The 15,806-nt window shown below is 54.7% G+C and overlaps 1 protein-coding gene across 1 annotated transcript; it reads right to left on the minus strand.

Moving 5' to 3' along the window:
* Positions 1-1,360: 1,360 nt before the first annotated feature.
* Positions 1,361-8,702, minus strand: Glt6d1 (glycosyltransferase 6 domain containing 1). The gene is made up of 4 exons (XM_026395620.1): positions 8,629-8,702; positions 5,064-5,111; positions 2,428-2,565; positions 1,361-2,027 (listed from the first exon to the last, which is right to left on the minus strand). Exons 1-4 carry the CDS (start codon positions 8,700-8,702, stop codon positions 1,361-1,363), a joined length of 927 nt encoding a protein of 308 aa, XP_026251405.1.
* Positions 8,703-15,806: the final 7,104 nt, after the last annotated feature.

The following is a 15,806-nucleotide window of genomic DNA, read 5'->3' on the forward strand; positions in this document are numbered from 1 at the left end:
ACGTGGGCATTTTGAGCTCCTCTCCACAACCCTCCCTGCCTCCACACCACCTTGGCAGAGCCCCTGCTCAGGGCAGTCCCCCTGCCTGCCAGGTCAGACCCAGGGCAGCGACAGATGGCCCTGGACAGGGCTGTGGCTAGGGTCCTTCCCCCTCCTCACTCCTGGCATCTGTGGAGACACTGAATGCAAGGGGGAAATCACTCAGAGCAGTCGGCTGAGCGGGAGCCGAGCCTGGCCCGGAGTGCCAGAGGGCCGGGCGGGAGGCCACAGGAGTGACCGCGGGTGATGGCCCCGGGTCTGACCCTGAAGGCGGCAGCTCCTCCGGCCACAGCGCTCGGCTCTCATCTGCCCTGCGGTGTCAGCAGCAGGGTCACCGCCAGCTCCAGAACACCCCCCAGTTCACTAGGCTGCCAGGCACCTGGGCAGAGGTGGGCAGGAGGCCCCTCCAGCACTAGAGGCTCAAGTCCAGGGCCTGGAGCCGCAGGTGGGCTCCTCCAAGGCCTCTCCTGGGCTGGGCCTCACTGGTCATCCGTCTGCATGGGTCCCAGTCCTGATTTCCTCTTCTGATGAGCTCACTCCTGTGGCACTGGAGTTGGGTCCAACCTACGGGCTTCATCTTGACCTAATGACCTCTGTAAATGCCCAGTCACGTTCTCAGAAACCAGGGCTCGGGCTTCCAAAATGAGAGGCAGGGGGACCACTCCTCAGCCCGTAGCACTCAGGGTGCACCCCTGCGTAGGGGCCCAAAGCCTGCCAGAGAGCAGTGGCCCCCTGAGCCTGCAGGGCTCATCTCCTGACAGCCCCCGGGCTGCCGAGGACACTACCATCCTGGCCACCTCTGACCGAGAGGCTTCAGCAGGTAGTCAGCAAACAGCTCCTCAGGAACAGAGGCAAAAGGGCCAGCTTTAAACCCTGGACTCACCACCTCTGTGTCGCCAGAGAGCCCGCCTCCAGCCACCTAGGACCTGTCACCTGCAGGACAGACTGGCCACGACCTTCCTGCATCCAACACCAAGCCCGTGCCACATGCTGGGAGAATAAACAGATTTTTTTTTTTTTACGTTTATTTAACAACACTTTTCTGTTTTGCAAACAGACTTTTTTCTGAACTGGAGTGTTCCCTTCGTTAAAAGAAAATAAAATTGTTCTGTGTCACAAGCCTGTTCACGTTGTCCACACCACCAGACGGCAGCCTCCGTGAACCAACACTCAGCACACCCTCACTCTTCATCCCAGGTCAGCCGAGCCAGAGGAGTCGCAATCATGAGGAGGAAGAGCCCTCTGGAGGGGGGTACGTTTTGAATCTATAAATGGGGAGGTTTGGCGTCCTGCGAGTGTGTCCTGAGGGCATGGAGCCCCCTCAGCTCCTCTCGGGGTGCAGTGCCACCTTGACGTAGTGGACCTGGGGCGGGGGGTTGAACCTGGGGTCCCAGCCGTATTCGGGGGACAGCAGCTTGGTGGGCTTGTGGAGGAAGAAGAACTTGTTGAGGTGCCTTTCGAAAGTGCTGTTGAGCCCGATTTTCAGGTCGTGGATGACGCCCTCCATGTAGTCCCTGATGAAGTCCAGGACTCTCTGGGGTGTGCCCCCAATGATGGAGCTGCCGTAGAAGAAGTCTCCCTGTCCGAACGGGATGTAGGCCGAGGACTGAGGCCGCCTCTCGTAAGGGTAATTCCGGGTGTTCCTGAAGTACCACCAGGCGTGGAGCTGCGCCACGGAGGTGCCCAGCGTCTCCACCCCAAAGTCGTCCCGGAAGACCAGGTCGGCCGTCATGCTGAAGAGGAAGTCGGCCTCCTGCAGGATGTGCGCCACGATGTGCTCCCCCAGGACCTTCATGCGAACGAGGTCGATGTCCGACCACCACTGCTCCTCCTCCATCAGAAGCAACTGGAAGGTGCAGAGTGGACGGAGCTCCATGCTGGGCCGCTTGACGTAGTCGTCGGTCATGATGTAGAAGACCACCCTGTGGCCGGGCATGAAGTACTTGTTGGCCGACTGCAGGAACACCTCCAGGTACTCATCAGCAAACCTGGGACACACGGAGCAAGAAGCCTGTGTCCCCACGTGTTCTCTGGGGAACAGAGGCCACCAAAGGCGGCCTGATGCCAAAGAGCCCAACATCCCCTGGGAGAGAAGGCGGGGCCGCACCTCCACTGGGTCAGTCAGGGGGCCAGGACGCAGTGAGCCCCGGGGCCTGACGTGCCTTGGAATTTTGGAACCACTGAGCCAGAGCTAAGTGGACTCTGGCCAAAGGCCTCCCAAGTGGACCCTTGGACCCAGCCAAGGTGGAAAAGTGACAACAGCAAAGTTCTTGTACAGGTCGGCTGGAAGCAGCGGCCATGGCAAGGACAAACCGCCCTCTGGGGCAGAACGTCCATGATGCGTGTCCTTGGTTTTTCCCAAGAAGGGCACATGTTGGTGGCACCTACCTGCCTCTAGCAAAGACAGCCAGGCCCACGGTGAGGTTCCGCTTCCTGTAGAACTTCTCCAGGGCCTGTGTGCTGAACGTGCCTTCCCACAAGATGGGGGCCAGCCAGTCGGTGGTGGTGGTGACGTCCGAGCGTTTCCTGGGCAGTACACAGAACAGTTAGGCAGGGCCACCGTGCTGGCTGTGGCCACTGGCGCCAGCGTGCTGACACAGCCCCTCCTGGGCGCCAGACAGGGCCTGGCCCTGGAAGGACCCTCCGAGGCGTGCACGGTGTCCTGCCTGCCAGCATGTGCAGAGCCCACAGGGCCAAGTGCGTCACCCCAGGGTGACGGTCAACAGGAGGCTCACACTGCTGGACTGGTGTCTGCCTCTAGCTCTCCTCAGCCCCCGCCTGCCTCCCAGGTCCAGAGGCCACTTCCTCCAGCCCTGGTGGCAGAAGGACAGTTGGAGGGAAAAGCAGCCCCACCAAGTACCCTCCATTACAGACCGAAGCCAGCTCACGGTGGGCCCACGGCCTCCTGCACCGTGCCTCTGCCCCCGCCCCACCCCCGTGCCCAGTGGACATCCTCATGTCTGCTCCAAGCCAGCCGAGGGGCCAGCGAGGTCGGAAGACGAGTCAGAAACGGGGGAGAGGGTTAGATTTCCATAATGAAGAAATGACAACAGGATTTCAGATGAGCCAGGCTGGCTCAAAATTTGAAAAGCAATGTAAACCCCACATCAAAAGCCCAAGACCAACCCCGTGCGCGTAGCAATCAGCACGGACAAAGCAAAGAGTTTAAGAGGAAAAGCTGTGGAAAGAGTTCTCAGAGGGGTTTTGCAAAGTTCTGGGTTGGGCATGCTCAGGGGAGGGCCCTCACCAGAACCTGACCATGCTGCTCCCCAGGACTCAGCCTGCAGAACTGTGACAACTTGCTATTGTTAAAGCCACCCAGTCAATGGTACTCTGTTAAAGCAGCCAGAGTACAACAAGTACCACGCCCTGCGCCCTAGATGGGACATTCACATCTGTTACCACAGTGTCGCAACGCACCAGGCTCTCCACCAGGAGGCACTGCATGCAAATGCTCACGGCAGCACAGATCCCAAGAGCAAAGCAATTTGAGCCCCCAGGAGCAGGGCAGAGGGTGGATCTGCTGGGGCATTTCCACGCCAGAGTACTACACAGATGTCAAAAAGAACTGCAACAATGTGCAAAATTTGGGTGAATCCTGGCCCCGTGGCACCAAGGGGTAGACCCAGAAGACCACCAACACGCACCGTCCCTTTGAAAAGCTATGACCAAGATTCAAATGTGGATGCTTCAGAACACATACAGGTGAGAGAGAATGATAGGAGGAGAGTGGAGGTCAACCCACCAGGACCACACGGTCAGCGACGGGAGCTGGGTCAGTGAGTGTTGCCGAGGTGGGCACGGACAGACAGGCAGGGTGGGGAAGGACAGGCACCCAGGCGTGGGCGTGAAAGGCTGCAGCCCTGTCTCAAAGAGCCAGCAGACCGACAGGCAGCCTGAGTGGGCTCTGTGCAAGACACTGGCATGGGCTGTCCTGAACCCACTCTGCCCACCCGGGGTCCCCTAAAAGACCCAGGTGAGAGAGGGACGCCCAAGAGACCAGCCAAACACAAAGAGGCCCCCAAACCCCGCGACAGTCCCGGGAGCGCAGACTGAGTTGAGGGGTTCAATAAGCAGTTCTGCCACTGCTTATTGAACCCCTCAATGAGAACGTTCTCATGAGACGTGAGTTTATCCACTGTGAATAAGAAGATGAAAGGGGACAATTATTAAAGGGACATCTAGCAATTTTAACTTTACATCAAATGTTCTGATGTTATGACCTTTGGTCTAAGAACCCCATTTCAGAAATTTATCCCACAAATAATACACATCATCGTGAACAAAAAAGAAGAACCGGTCAGCCACTGACCCACTATGAGGACCTCCCCCACCTGTGAGCTGCCCGGAGCCCCAGGGACCGGCTCAATCGGCCAGCCTCAGAGGAGGCACAGCAGCCACCAGGACGAGGCCCCAGGGGGTCCCCCGAGGCAGCACCACCATTGGCATCGTGCCTGCGGGTGAGAGCAGGGAAACCTGAACAGACCCTCGAGACTCAGCCTGTCCCCCACCCCCTTAGTTGCTCTTCTGAACTAAAAGTCACTGATATTAAAGGACCAGACACACCTCTGTCACGGGGACATGGTGGGGACTGTTGAAGCCAACTACTTCCTGATCTCCAGGAGCAAACCCGGAGCTGGGACAGCGGGCTGGGCCCTGCCGTCCATCTGAACTGACAGAGACAGCTGGACCACAGTTGCACCCGTGGGCACACATGGCCGCCTGGGAATCCACTCTTCTCTTCTGCAGTGCTAGTGTCCGTGAGTGAAGGGGCCTGGGTTGGCTGCACCTAGCTTGGCCACCCCGGAGAAGCCAGGACCTCGGAGCCCAGTGGACAGAGTGCGTCCACTCGCTCCTCACCGGAGATGCTGGGGCTTGGTGAACAGAACCTGGGCACCCACCAGAGCCTCAAAGACCAGGGCACCACTCTGGACCCAGGGCGCTATGTCGTGGGGATTGGAGGAAGGAACCCGTCCCTTCAAGTGAGACATGCTGTTTTCATAAAGGGACATGTTTGTTCTTACTTGGGTTTAAACCAGGTTGACAGCTGAGGTTCTTCTACGCCGTAGTTCCTGGGGACAAGGGGGAAAGCAGGTCATCACAGAATCAGTTTGCTCAGGGAACACCTACTTGCTGAGCCCCCGGGGGAGACGCTATTTGGAGCTAGCTCTACCCACATCTGCAGCCCCTGGCTCCTGCCTTGGGAACACACCTCAGCACTGACTGGCCCCTGGGACCCCCCCCAGCACACCCACCCACACCTGGGTCCAGAGGCAGTGGGAGGGAGGTCTCCACAGGGTCTGGAGGAACAGGTTGGCCCAGGGAGAGGTGTCCGAGGCAGAGTGGCCAGGAGGCCCTGTGTCTGGGGGACTCTGGAAGGAATCCACATTCCAGGTCAGAGCGTGGGCATCCAGACGGGCACGGAGTTGGCTGATCTCCTCCTGAGAACCAATGGCTGCGCCCTGTGTTGGTGAGGCGTGTCGGGAGGTGCAGACCTGACCTCGGACTCTCTTGGACACAGATGCTCTGGACTCACAGCAGTCCTGTCCCCTGGAGCATGCTGCGAGCTGAAGCACCGTAAGCTGGAAGCGTGTTTCAAGCCCCTGGCCCAGCGAGTCCGCTCAGCCCAGCCAGGCCTGGCCACGCTCAGACCCTCGCAGCCTATGGGGACAGTCGTCCTGCAGAGCCTGTTAGAGACAGCACCGGCCACCTCATTGAACTGCGGAAGGCCGTGCTGAGTGGCGGACATGAGGGGTGCAGTTCTGCAGAAAGCTGGTGCAGAACAGGGCAGGGCAGGGGCAGCGGCACCAACCGTCCAGAGTGCTCTGGACCTCAGAGCGCATTCCCTCAGACATGATCTGTGTGTCCTCGGCGCTGGACCTCCCAGCACACACTCTCAGAATCCAGTCGTCCAGGCCAGAAGCCACCCCTTCACAGTGCTGGTCTTGCTGACTTCCAGTCCCAGGTAGGAGACGTGGCTGGAGAGCTCCCCACCCTGAAGAAAGTCACCATCCCACAGGGACCCTGCCAGAGCAGCGAGCGCCACCCTGGTGCTGGGACAGCTGGAGGTGCTGAGCCACCATGGTGTGGATGTCACCCCAGTGGTGGAGGTGGCCCTGCAGCCCAGGCTCACAGCAGGGTAGCAGCAAGCTAGTTACACCTCCAGTCACACCTGCTCACGCTGCTGCACTGTCCCAACGGCCCTGACCTGAAAGACCCCAAACTTCTGCGGCCCTTCAGAGCTCTCTGGCCCCAGGCTCCCGCTGCCACAAGGCCACTCCCTGGGCAGGCAAGCTCCCTCCCCTTGCCTGTCCCCTCAGGGAGGCTGCCAGGGCTGCTCCTGTGCAAGCCTACCCCACGCTGCCCTCTCACGCCCTGTCCTCTCTGTGACCAGCCCCAGGTCCTCGGACCCAACACACGTCGTCGGCTGAACCAGCAGCTTTTCCCTCCAGCTGCTGCCCTGAGTCACCTTGCTGTGTGGAGGGGCTGGTGGGGGGAGGGTGCTCCTGCTAACAGGGTCCAGCCCCTCGGCCCCTCTGGGCACCCTCGTCTTCTAGTTCCCAAATCCATCAACCAGCACAGGATCCCTCCTTCTTCAGGGGCGGGAGACAGTCAAGCTTTGAATTTGAACAAAGACGTTTTGCAATTTGAAGTTTTAAATTTCTAGAATGAAGTTCCATGTATTTATTCATTTCTTAACCAGATTAATGCCTGAGCATCTCACGTAGGCGGGCGTAATGCCCAGTGTCCGGGCGGATGGTCGAGTCCCTGGCCCCCTCTTCCACTGTGAGCCCCCGTACAGCCTCCGGGCCTCCGTCCTCTCTGCTGCCGCCGCTGTGCAGACCTCAGGGTTTTAGAAATGAGCCTGGTGTGCAGTGGCAGCTCATGGTTTCAATGACAAACGACGCTGGGTGTCTTTGTACTCTGTGTTCTGTCTGCATGTCCTGTCGGGTGAGCTCTGGACGGCTCTCAGGCCCGTTCTTCAGATGTCTGGCTCCCTCCTTTGCAAGCTCAGATGCAGGCCCTCCACGGGTTGGCAAAGGCTTTGTCCCCCCGCCCCAGCCCGTCTCCCTCCCTCTCCGTCTCTCCCTCTCTCCCTCTCCCTCTCTGTCTCTCTCTCCCCCTCCCTCTCTCTCTCTGTTCCTCTCTCTCTCCTCTCTCTCTCTCTCCCTCCCTATGTCTGTCCCTATCTGTCTCTGTGTCCCCCGACTCCCCTCTCCACAGGTGCTCAGAAACACCGTGTTGCTCCTAAGGAGGACGTGGGGAGTGGCAAGGGGTGACTGGGGTTCAGATTTCCAAGAGGGAGCAAGGGCAGCTGGCAGAGGTGCCCCTGGGACACATAGGTGCTGTTTACATCAGACACATGGTCGGAACTGGAGATGGCTTGTGACCCACCTAGAAGAGCCTGCTGCACTGGCGTCCTGCCCTATAAACGCACTGCCCCACAACGTGTCTGCTTCTCTCTGTCTGGCAAACCCCTACAGGCACACACTGTGGTTTCCCGCTTCCCGGGCTGGAGCCCGGCATGTGAACTGGCACCCAATCAACAGCCGCAGGCGTCCACAGGGAGCCAACGCTGGCTCCTCCTTGCTGTGCGGGCTGGAGGTCCTGGTGCTGCCTGGCCGAGCAGCCAGCAGGGCTCAGGGCAGTGGGAACCTGCTCTTTACTGGGGGCTTCTGCCAGGACCACAGGGGAGATGGCTCTGGGTGAGTGTCAGTCAGCCCAGCTGGGCACCGTGGTCACCCTGCAATCCTAGCAACTCAGAAGGAGGATGGTGAGTTAGGGTCAGCCTCAGCAACTTAGGGAGACCCTGTCTCAAAACCTGGAAAGGCTGGGGTGTGGCTCAGTGGTGCAGCCCCCCTGGGTTCAACCCCAGCACCAAAAAGAAGGAGTCGGGAGGAGGAGGAAGAATGCAAACCCAGACCAGGCCTGGTGGGGGCTTCTGCGTCCCAGGAGGGAGTCAGCACTGGCCCAGGTGTCGGCACCTCACGGGAACAGGGCTGTGCCTCTTTCCTGGCACCTCCGGGGCTGGCAGGGCCGGGTCCTGAGGTCCTCGCATGCAGAGGGGGCTCTGGGGCACCTGCCTCCTCTCACGTGCCACAGGCCTCGTCACCACCTCAGGTCTGTGCCTCGGGGTGTGGTCTGCTATGCCATAAGGTGACGGTCACGGGGCCACTTCAGTGGCTCCCACACACGTTTGGCCCTTGTCCGGGAGCTGGTCCTCGTCACCTGGGAAAGTCCTGGCATCGCGTCCAGAACAGGGCAGACCAGGGTCCTGTCTCGGTGCGTCTGACTTTGGGGACTTCGTCTGGGGCCATGTGGCTTCGTGGTCTTCTGCTGCCCACGTGGTCTCAGCCGAGCTGACTCCCAGCCTCTGCCTCCAGGTGCGTCAGACGAGCCCATGGCCTCGAGGACTCCGGGCCTTCTGCTGTCCACCAACCCCACAAGGCTTTGATCCCTGACCCTAAGGGACCCTGCCCCCATGGGCCCCTGATGTTCCTGGGCCTGCGGCAGTGCTGCCCGCCTCCTCTGACAGGGCAGGGCAGTCCCCCCGTCACTGGGCTCTTGGAGACTTGGGTCAGGTTTTACCTGAAGTAGTGCTTGGCCGTCATCAGGGACAAAAGAACCAAAACCAGGAACAGTATTCTCCGCTTAGAATTCATTGCCTCCTAAGGAAAGGGAGGGAGGCAGGGTTTGACCCACAAGGAAGCACACCCTGTCACCTCCAGCACCAGATCAAGGGGCAGACATCTGGACACCACCCAGGGCCTGGCTTTCAGAGGTGCTGCCTCGGGGAGGGAGCCCGGAGCTGGGACACCCCAGTTCTACGGACAGCGCCTGCCCATCTCCTGGAGCGGGTGCTCCACATGTCCCCCTGGCTGGCATGAGGAATGCAGACCCCGGGGATGGGGCCGGGGACCTCAGCTGCAGGTGCCTTCCCCAGTGGCCTGTACTCCCTTGTCCTCCCAGGGACAGTAAGCTGGTGCCTCCGAGGCCATGGTGGTCCGAGACAGGACTGTAGTGGGGACTGGTATCTAAATCAAAGGCACCAGCCCCCAAAATGGAGCCCGGGCTCTGGCTGGGGCCCAGCTTGTGTTGCAGGTTTGTGTTGCAGAAAAGCCCCCTGGGGGTCGTTCGGGGAGGGGGTGTCAAGGCCAAGGGGAGTCTCTCGGTTTCATCACTGAACACTCATTTGATAACCTGCTCTGAGCTGATGGGGCCTCTGGGCGGGAGCACACTGGCCTTTGAAGACACCCAGCCTGAGAGCAAAGGTCTGAAATAGCTCTTCACAGGTTTTGATATTGGTGACACTCTATGTTGGTGACACACTGCCGTGGGGACAGCATGCATGCCACCTGCACTTGCCAAGGTAAGCAAGACGAGCACTTTGTCACAGGGCTACTGGGAAACTGGGCAAGACGTGGCTCCCATCCTGTTTCCCCTGGCCACTCTGCACAACCCCTGGGCACCTTCTCAGGCCTTTGTAGTTTGAAGCTGTCCACCTTTTAAATTCAAGGTCATTGGAACCGGCATGCGGAGGGGCCAGTGTGGTCCCGTTAGCCACTGCCCTGCTCCCGTTCCCAGCAGCCACCCGCCCCTGAGGTCAGGTCAGGAGCGGTCACAGCCACCACTGACACCATCACCCCCACCTCCAAACACCCCTGGGCTGCCTTTACCTCGGGCCACGGTGGGTAAGGAGGCAGTCGAAGTCGTCCCCCGGGGACAGGTACTGTCCTGCGGCCTCTGTCCAGTCAACAGTCACACCCACCCTGCTGTGGTTCTCCTGCCTTCTGAAGGTGGTGATGCCGCTGTTCTCCTTTGTGATGCGGGCTTCCCTGGGCTGTCACAGCAGCAGGCCTGGCCACTGGAGGAGTCCCAGGGTACCTGGAAATGCTCTTCTCGCCTTGCCGTGCCCCTGTGCAGGTGCGTGGCCCACCCCCTCCCAGAGGCACCTCGAGCAGTGGGCGTGGGCATTTCAGGGTGGGCAGAGGAAGCCGAGTCCTGGTCTCCCTGCGTCCGCCCAGGGTGCCCGTCTCTTCCTGGGAGCCTGCTGGTGCTCATTTCCCCGACAGGACACACACCTACACGCTACAGCACGAAGACAGGGTGTGTGTGAGCCTGCCTTCTCCAGAGGACGTCCTGACTTGTGACCACCACACAGACCCATCAGAAAATGAAAGATTTTCTTACTGAAAAAATCTGGACACAGTTTCTCGTGGCTGGCGGAGCAGCTGCCTCAAACGCAGGGCTCAAGCCAACTCGCCGATTCCCTTGCGGCTCAGCACCCGGAGATCTAAGAGGAGGGTCCCCTGGGGGACGGGCTCCTGAGAATCCTGCGTGGGGTGAGCCAGTCTCTCCAGCTGAGCGCCGGCTGGAGTGCTGCTGTGAGCAGCTCTGCTCTCCAGTGCTGCCGACCTCGCGTCCACTGGTGCAGGAGACACCTCCGTGACTCCGTCTCAGCACCTGCTGCCAGGTGCCTGGCTCCCACTTGGGCCACGCACCCCCTCACTGCCTCTGCCCCTCGCTGTGCCTAGCCTGGGCCTCTTCCTGAGGGTCTGGGGGCCGCTCCTTCCTATGGAGGCCAGGCACAAGGGGCGCCCCCAGACCCCACTGCACAGCGGGGCAGGGGCAGCACCTTCTGGCCAGGGGAGCTCTTGCCTCTATTTTCCGCTGTGGTTTGGAAGGTGCTCCCCACTCGGACAGGAACTTACCCCAGAGTCCTCCGTTAATGGTATCACCAGGGTGGGCACGTAATCCTGCTGCGGTATTGAGAAGTGGGGATTAGATTTGGGGTCATTAGGGTGGAGCCCCAACACTGAATCCTGGTGGTTTTTTTTTTTTAATTGGGCTGGCCTTGAACTTGAATTCCTTGGCTCAAGCAATTCTCCTGCCTCAGTTTCCTGAATGGCTTAGGACATGTCACCATGCCTGGTTCCTGGCGCCTTTATAAGAAAGGAAGAGACCACAAGACACACACATACACACACACGCTCACACACACACACTCTCTCTCTCTCTCTCTCTCTCTCTCTCACACACACACACACACTCCCTGTCTCATGTCGGTGCTGCTTTGGGACTGACAGCAAGAAGACCATCACCAGCTGCAGCCCCTAGATTTTGCACCTCCAGAACAATGTACCAGAATAAACCTCATTTCCTTATAAAGTTAGCTACCTTGGACATTTTGTTATAGTAACAACAACTGACTAATACATTATCTGCCCTGTTTCTCAGTGAATACCCCTGAAACCAGGTGTGGTGGTGTATCCACGCCATTCATGAAACTGAGGCAGGAGAATTGCTTGAGCCCAGGAGTTCAAGTTCAAGTTCAAGGCTGCCATGGCCTCACTGCCCTATTAGCATGTGTTTGTGCTTATGTCAAGTGTCAGGAGCAGCAATTGAATCATGGGTCTCAAATTATTCTGTGACATAGGCCATGCCCCTCTGGAGAATTCTCCAAGCAAGGCTTTGATGGAGATAGCCCAGTTGGTATGGTGATGCCCTGTTCAAAGGGAGATTCTGTGCCAGCCTCAGTTTCATCAGTTCTTAACCTCGAGTTCAAATGCCACTTACCCGGGGGATAGGGAGTTATGGGCTCAAACTGCTAATTGGGCTGCAGAGACTTTTATCCTTCACTCTGAGTGCTTTGAAGAAACTTTCTCACAATGAATCCTTTTGATGTCTGAACCCCCAGAATAAACGTGCAGAGCTGCCAGTCCCCTCATCAGAGGCTGCTGAACCCCCGAGTCTGGCCCTTCCTCTGTTCGTCTTTCCTTGCTCCCCCTCACAGCCCCGTCCATAGTCCTGAATAACCTGTGGTGCAGGTTGCGGCAGGAGAGAACACAGATGTGCTCAGGGAACGTCAATAATTCCATTCTACGGAGCCCTCCATCCAAGAAGGTGGGTGTTTCTCCTTTTATTTAATTTTTTTTACAAATTTTCTTTTGGGGTCTTTGGAAAGATCATTGTTTTCTCTGTACAGGCCTGTCTCACTTTAGCGTGATCACTACCACTATATCACGTCCGTCACACGACTAAACCAGTCAGGGTCACTCCACGTGAGTTTGGGGACTCAGTAAAGACACAGACACAGAAAGTACCTTTGGGTTCAGTGACGGCTCCTCAGCCACAGCTGCCACGAGGCGGGCAAGAAAGAGAGCGAGGAGCCGCACTGACCCCTTTTATTGGGGAGAAGCCACTCAAATGAGAGAAGGGGTCAGGGGTCAGGGTTGAGTCCAGCTTCCTGATGTCTGCTGTCAGCAGGTGGATGACACCTGGGAAGGCCACGCCCATCTCATGAGCTGTGTGGGGATCCAGGCAGGGCGCGTGAAGAGACCAGAGCGAGGCTCTGACAGAGGGCCCACGTCGGGTCCGTCCACCCTGTGCACTCAGTGCCCACAGTTCACACCCAGCCCAGGGCGGCTGGCCACACCTCCACTCTCGCGTGGCTCAGGGCCAAGGTCCTGTGTGGGAGCTCCCCACTTATTCCCCCTTTCCTCGTACGTGAAGGCAATTGGGGAATTCTATCTTCCATCACCGGACTCTTGGTCCAAGGTTGTCTTGACCTACTGTTGAAACCGAAGGACCTATCATTTCAATAACATACCCATCGAATGTTTCCGCAGACTTAGGGTCAGGGTCATTCAATTAACTTTGGAAGATCCAGGTTATTAGTATTCCTCTGCCAAACACTCACTGGAAGATTCTTGATCTTTTCCCAGTTTTTATTGGCAAGCGTTGTGCTTGGCCACCGAAACACAGGCATTTTTATTCGGCATTTAAGCCTTTCCACAAACCACAGAGCAGAGGCTCATTCGCAGTATTCATCCCAGGGGTTTCTAGAGATTTTAACGTGGTTCCAATCTTTCCCTCAGCACTTATCTGATGGTGAAGGGGCTTAGAAGTAATTTAAGTCAAATTATTGAAGAATCCATATGTTGTAAGTTTTAAAAAATAGCCACAAAGGCTGTATTGTAGGAACCATGGATAATATTTTAAGTAGTCACTTCAAGGATCCCGAGACCAAGAGCTGGCCCAGGTCTGGTTAATGGCACGCGCCTGTTTCAAGGCCTGAATGTTAGCCTCAGCAGGCCGGCTGGCCATAGGACACAGGGTCAGTGTCCTTTTCCTCCACCATAACTGGTGATAAGATTAGGCAAGTCGTACCTTTTATAGGTTGCCGGATATGTATCCATCCTTCCTCTCAATTCTCACACTTAAGGAGTCTTTTAGGTCTGTCAGGAAGGTAAAAAGGCAGAAGTCAAACATCAGAACATCCTTTGGGGTGCCATGTCGCTGAGGATCAAGGTTTCTAGGAGTGACAGCGTCCTCGTGATTCTAGGAGACCAGCCTAAGATCTACCCACTAGACCCCTTATGGCAGGGCATACGCACAACCCACCACTCAGAAAAGGTGTCGCCTTCTATTGTAGAAGGGTCAGGGCTGTAATACACTGGTGGATGGTTCAGGTAAATACCTGGCCTGCGGGAAATTCTATTTCAGCAATCTCTCTGTTTTGACGATGGTCCAGATACATAGTCTTAATCTCTAAGGACCAGCATGACCAGCTGGTTAGGGTTTCTCAGAAGATACTCCCCGACAGCCTGTTCACCACAGGACCCACATCGAGGTGCAGCTGACCACTACAACCAGTACAATTAGTCCAGTTTCATGGGTGGACTCTCCAGCCCTCACTGCAAGGCACTTTAAAGGTGGACCTGAGAAATGTCCCTAGACGTGTATTCGTGATTTTTAGTGACCTGTCAAGCCCATGAACCTGCATGGCTGTAAACTCTGCAGCGGGAAATCCACCGTGCTGTGTCAGGGTTTCCACCTCCCCACGATGACCAGCTGAAACTATCTTCTGAAATTTGACTTAACTTACTAGATCATGTTCAGCAGCAGTAAGACTCTCAGTATCACGATTAGGAAAAAATGTTAAAATATTTTGTAAGACCTACTATGTGCCTGTGGGGTCCTGTTCCCCCCGCCCTGCCTTTTTATTTAATAAAATTGAGTAAAGGCCTGGCGTAAGCCATAGCATCATAAGCATAAGTTATAGATAATAGTACACGTATTTGAATAATAAGAAAAGATTTACCGTCTTTAGTTGGTCCTGAATTTTGACAGAAGTTATTTAAAAGGACCGTGGTAAACAGAAACTTAGCCTTTACTGAATGCTTGGCTTGATTTTGACTTTAACAGAATTACCAAAAATGAAGAATACAATAAGTTGTATATAAAAATTTATATTTTGAAATTAGCTCTAGATTAACTTAAATGATTATCTTAATTTGGAATGAAGTGAGAGAAAGAGTTTATAACTTAGGAGTGGTGGTCTTTAGTAGGGGCATGAGAAACATAGACATCTGTCCAAAATAGGAAGTACATATGTTAAATAAGCCTAGAGAAGATGTTTTGGTTTTTTACCATTAATAAAGAATGAACTAGAGAAGTGAATAGTCTTTTATCTACAAATTCATGAAAAACTGTCATTATTGTTATCAAACTTAGTGTTGACCTAAGTAGGGGGAGTTACTATCTCAAATATTAATGGGCAAAGACAAGTCAACAGTGTGGTTTAAGACAGTGATCTAATTTAAAATTTTATAGGACATCGAGCTACAATGACATTTTGAGGGGTTTATGTCAAAATAATCTTTGTGTATAAAGAAACAGCTGCACAAACATCCTTAACAACTCCACTCAATGTAGCAAAATTAGCTCCAGCACCATGCATAATCCATGACTTTACTAATTTTAAAAATATCAATGTATGTAGGGCATCACCTTATATTATTAAAACTTGAGAAAAGGTCTATCATGTTAAATTTTTTATTGAAATAAGCTATCAGTTGTTGAGCTGATTTATTTATGGCTGTCTGTCTAATATTTTAGGGATAACTATTTTTGGAGTCATTTTTCTCAGTGACAAGGGTTCAAAGTAAGACCCTGTTTTAATGTTTAGAGGCTTTCAAAACCTGATGATAATTTAGAAAAGGAGTAAACTTGTTAATGAGGAAGTTTATTTTTCTTGGGGTGAGATTAGCATTTCAATCTCTTTCTGTCTGTATGTCTGTCTTTCCTTCCTTTGGTCTCCAATCAACTGTGGTGTAACATTTAAACTTGTCTAGGACTGTGTTGACCTTTGCCAATCCCAGGGAATGTCTAGGGCTAACTGAATGTCTAAACCCAACTTTGAAAATGGGTGGCCCCCTAGAAGCTTAAGGTGATGTACTGTCTTTTTGAGTTTCTCTATGAAAATAGGATTTTTTTAAAGGCTTACTAAAATTCCTTTTTAGGCATTTTGTTTATGTGTTGGATATCTGTTTGGGGAAGTTGTCTGTGCTCCAGACAGATAGTCAGGACATGGTTAAGATAAATCTCCTCTAAAACTGTTTTTAAGATGGCCTTCCATCTTAAAAGGAACAACAGCATATCTCTCTAGATAAGGTTAGACATCTGGCATAAATTTTGAAATATTACAATATATGAATTTGGATCTCTCAAAAACCTCCCTGAGTTTGTTCTGATCTGTATTAAGTTTGAGAGGTCCCCTTTGATCTCTGTTTCCAGTAGGTAATTTTTCAGGCCTTCTCTGTTAATAGTAAATGAGGCTAGATATAAAATTGAGACATTTTTTATCAATCATTGTGATTTTCTAGTACATAGACTAGCTGATCCATTTTGATGTTACCTGCAAATGGACAATTTAATCCCTTCCTGAGAGAAGTTCTCAAAATATCTCTATACCTCAGAAGATT

Source organism: Urocitellus parryii, chromosome 4, assembly GCF_045843805.1.
Source record: "Urocitellus parryii isolate mUroPar1 chromosome 4, mUroPar1.hap1, whole genome shotgun sequence".
NCBI classification, from domain to species: domain Eukaryota; kingdom Metazoa; phylum Chordata; class Mammalia; order Rodentia; family Sciuridae; genus Urocitellus; species Urocitellus parryii.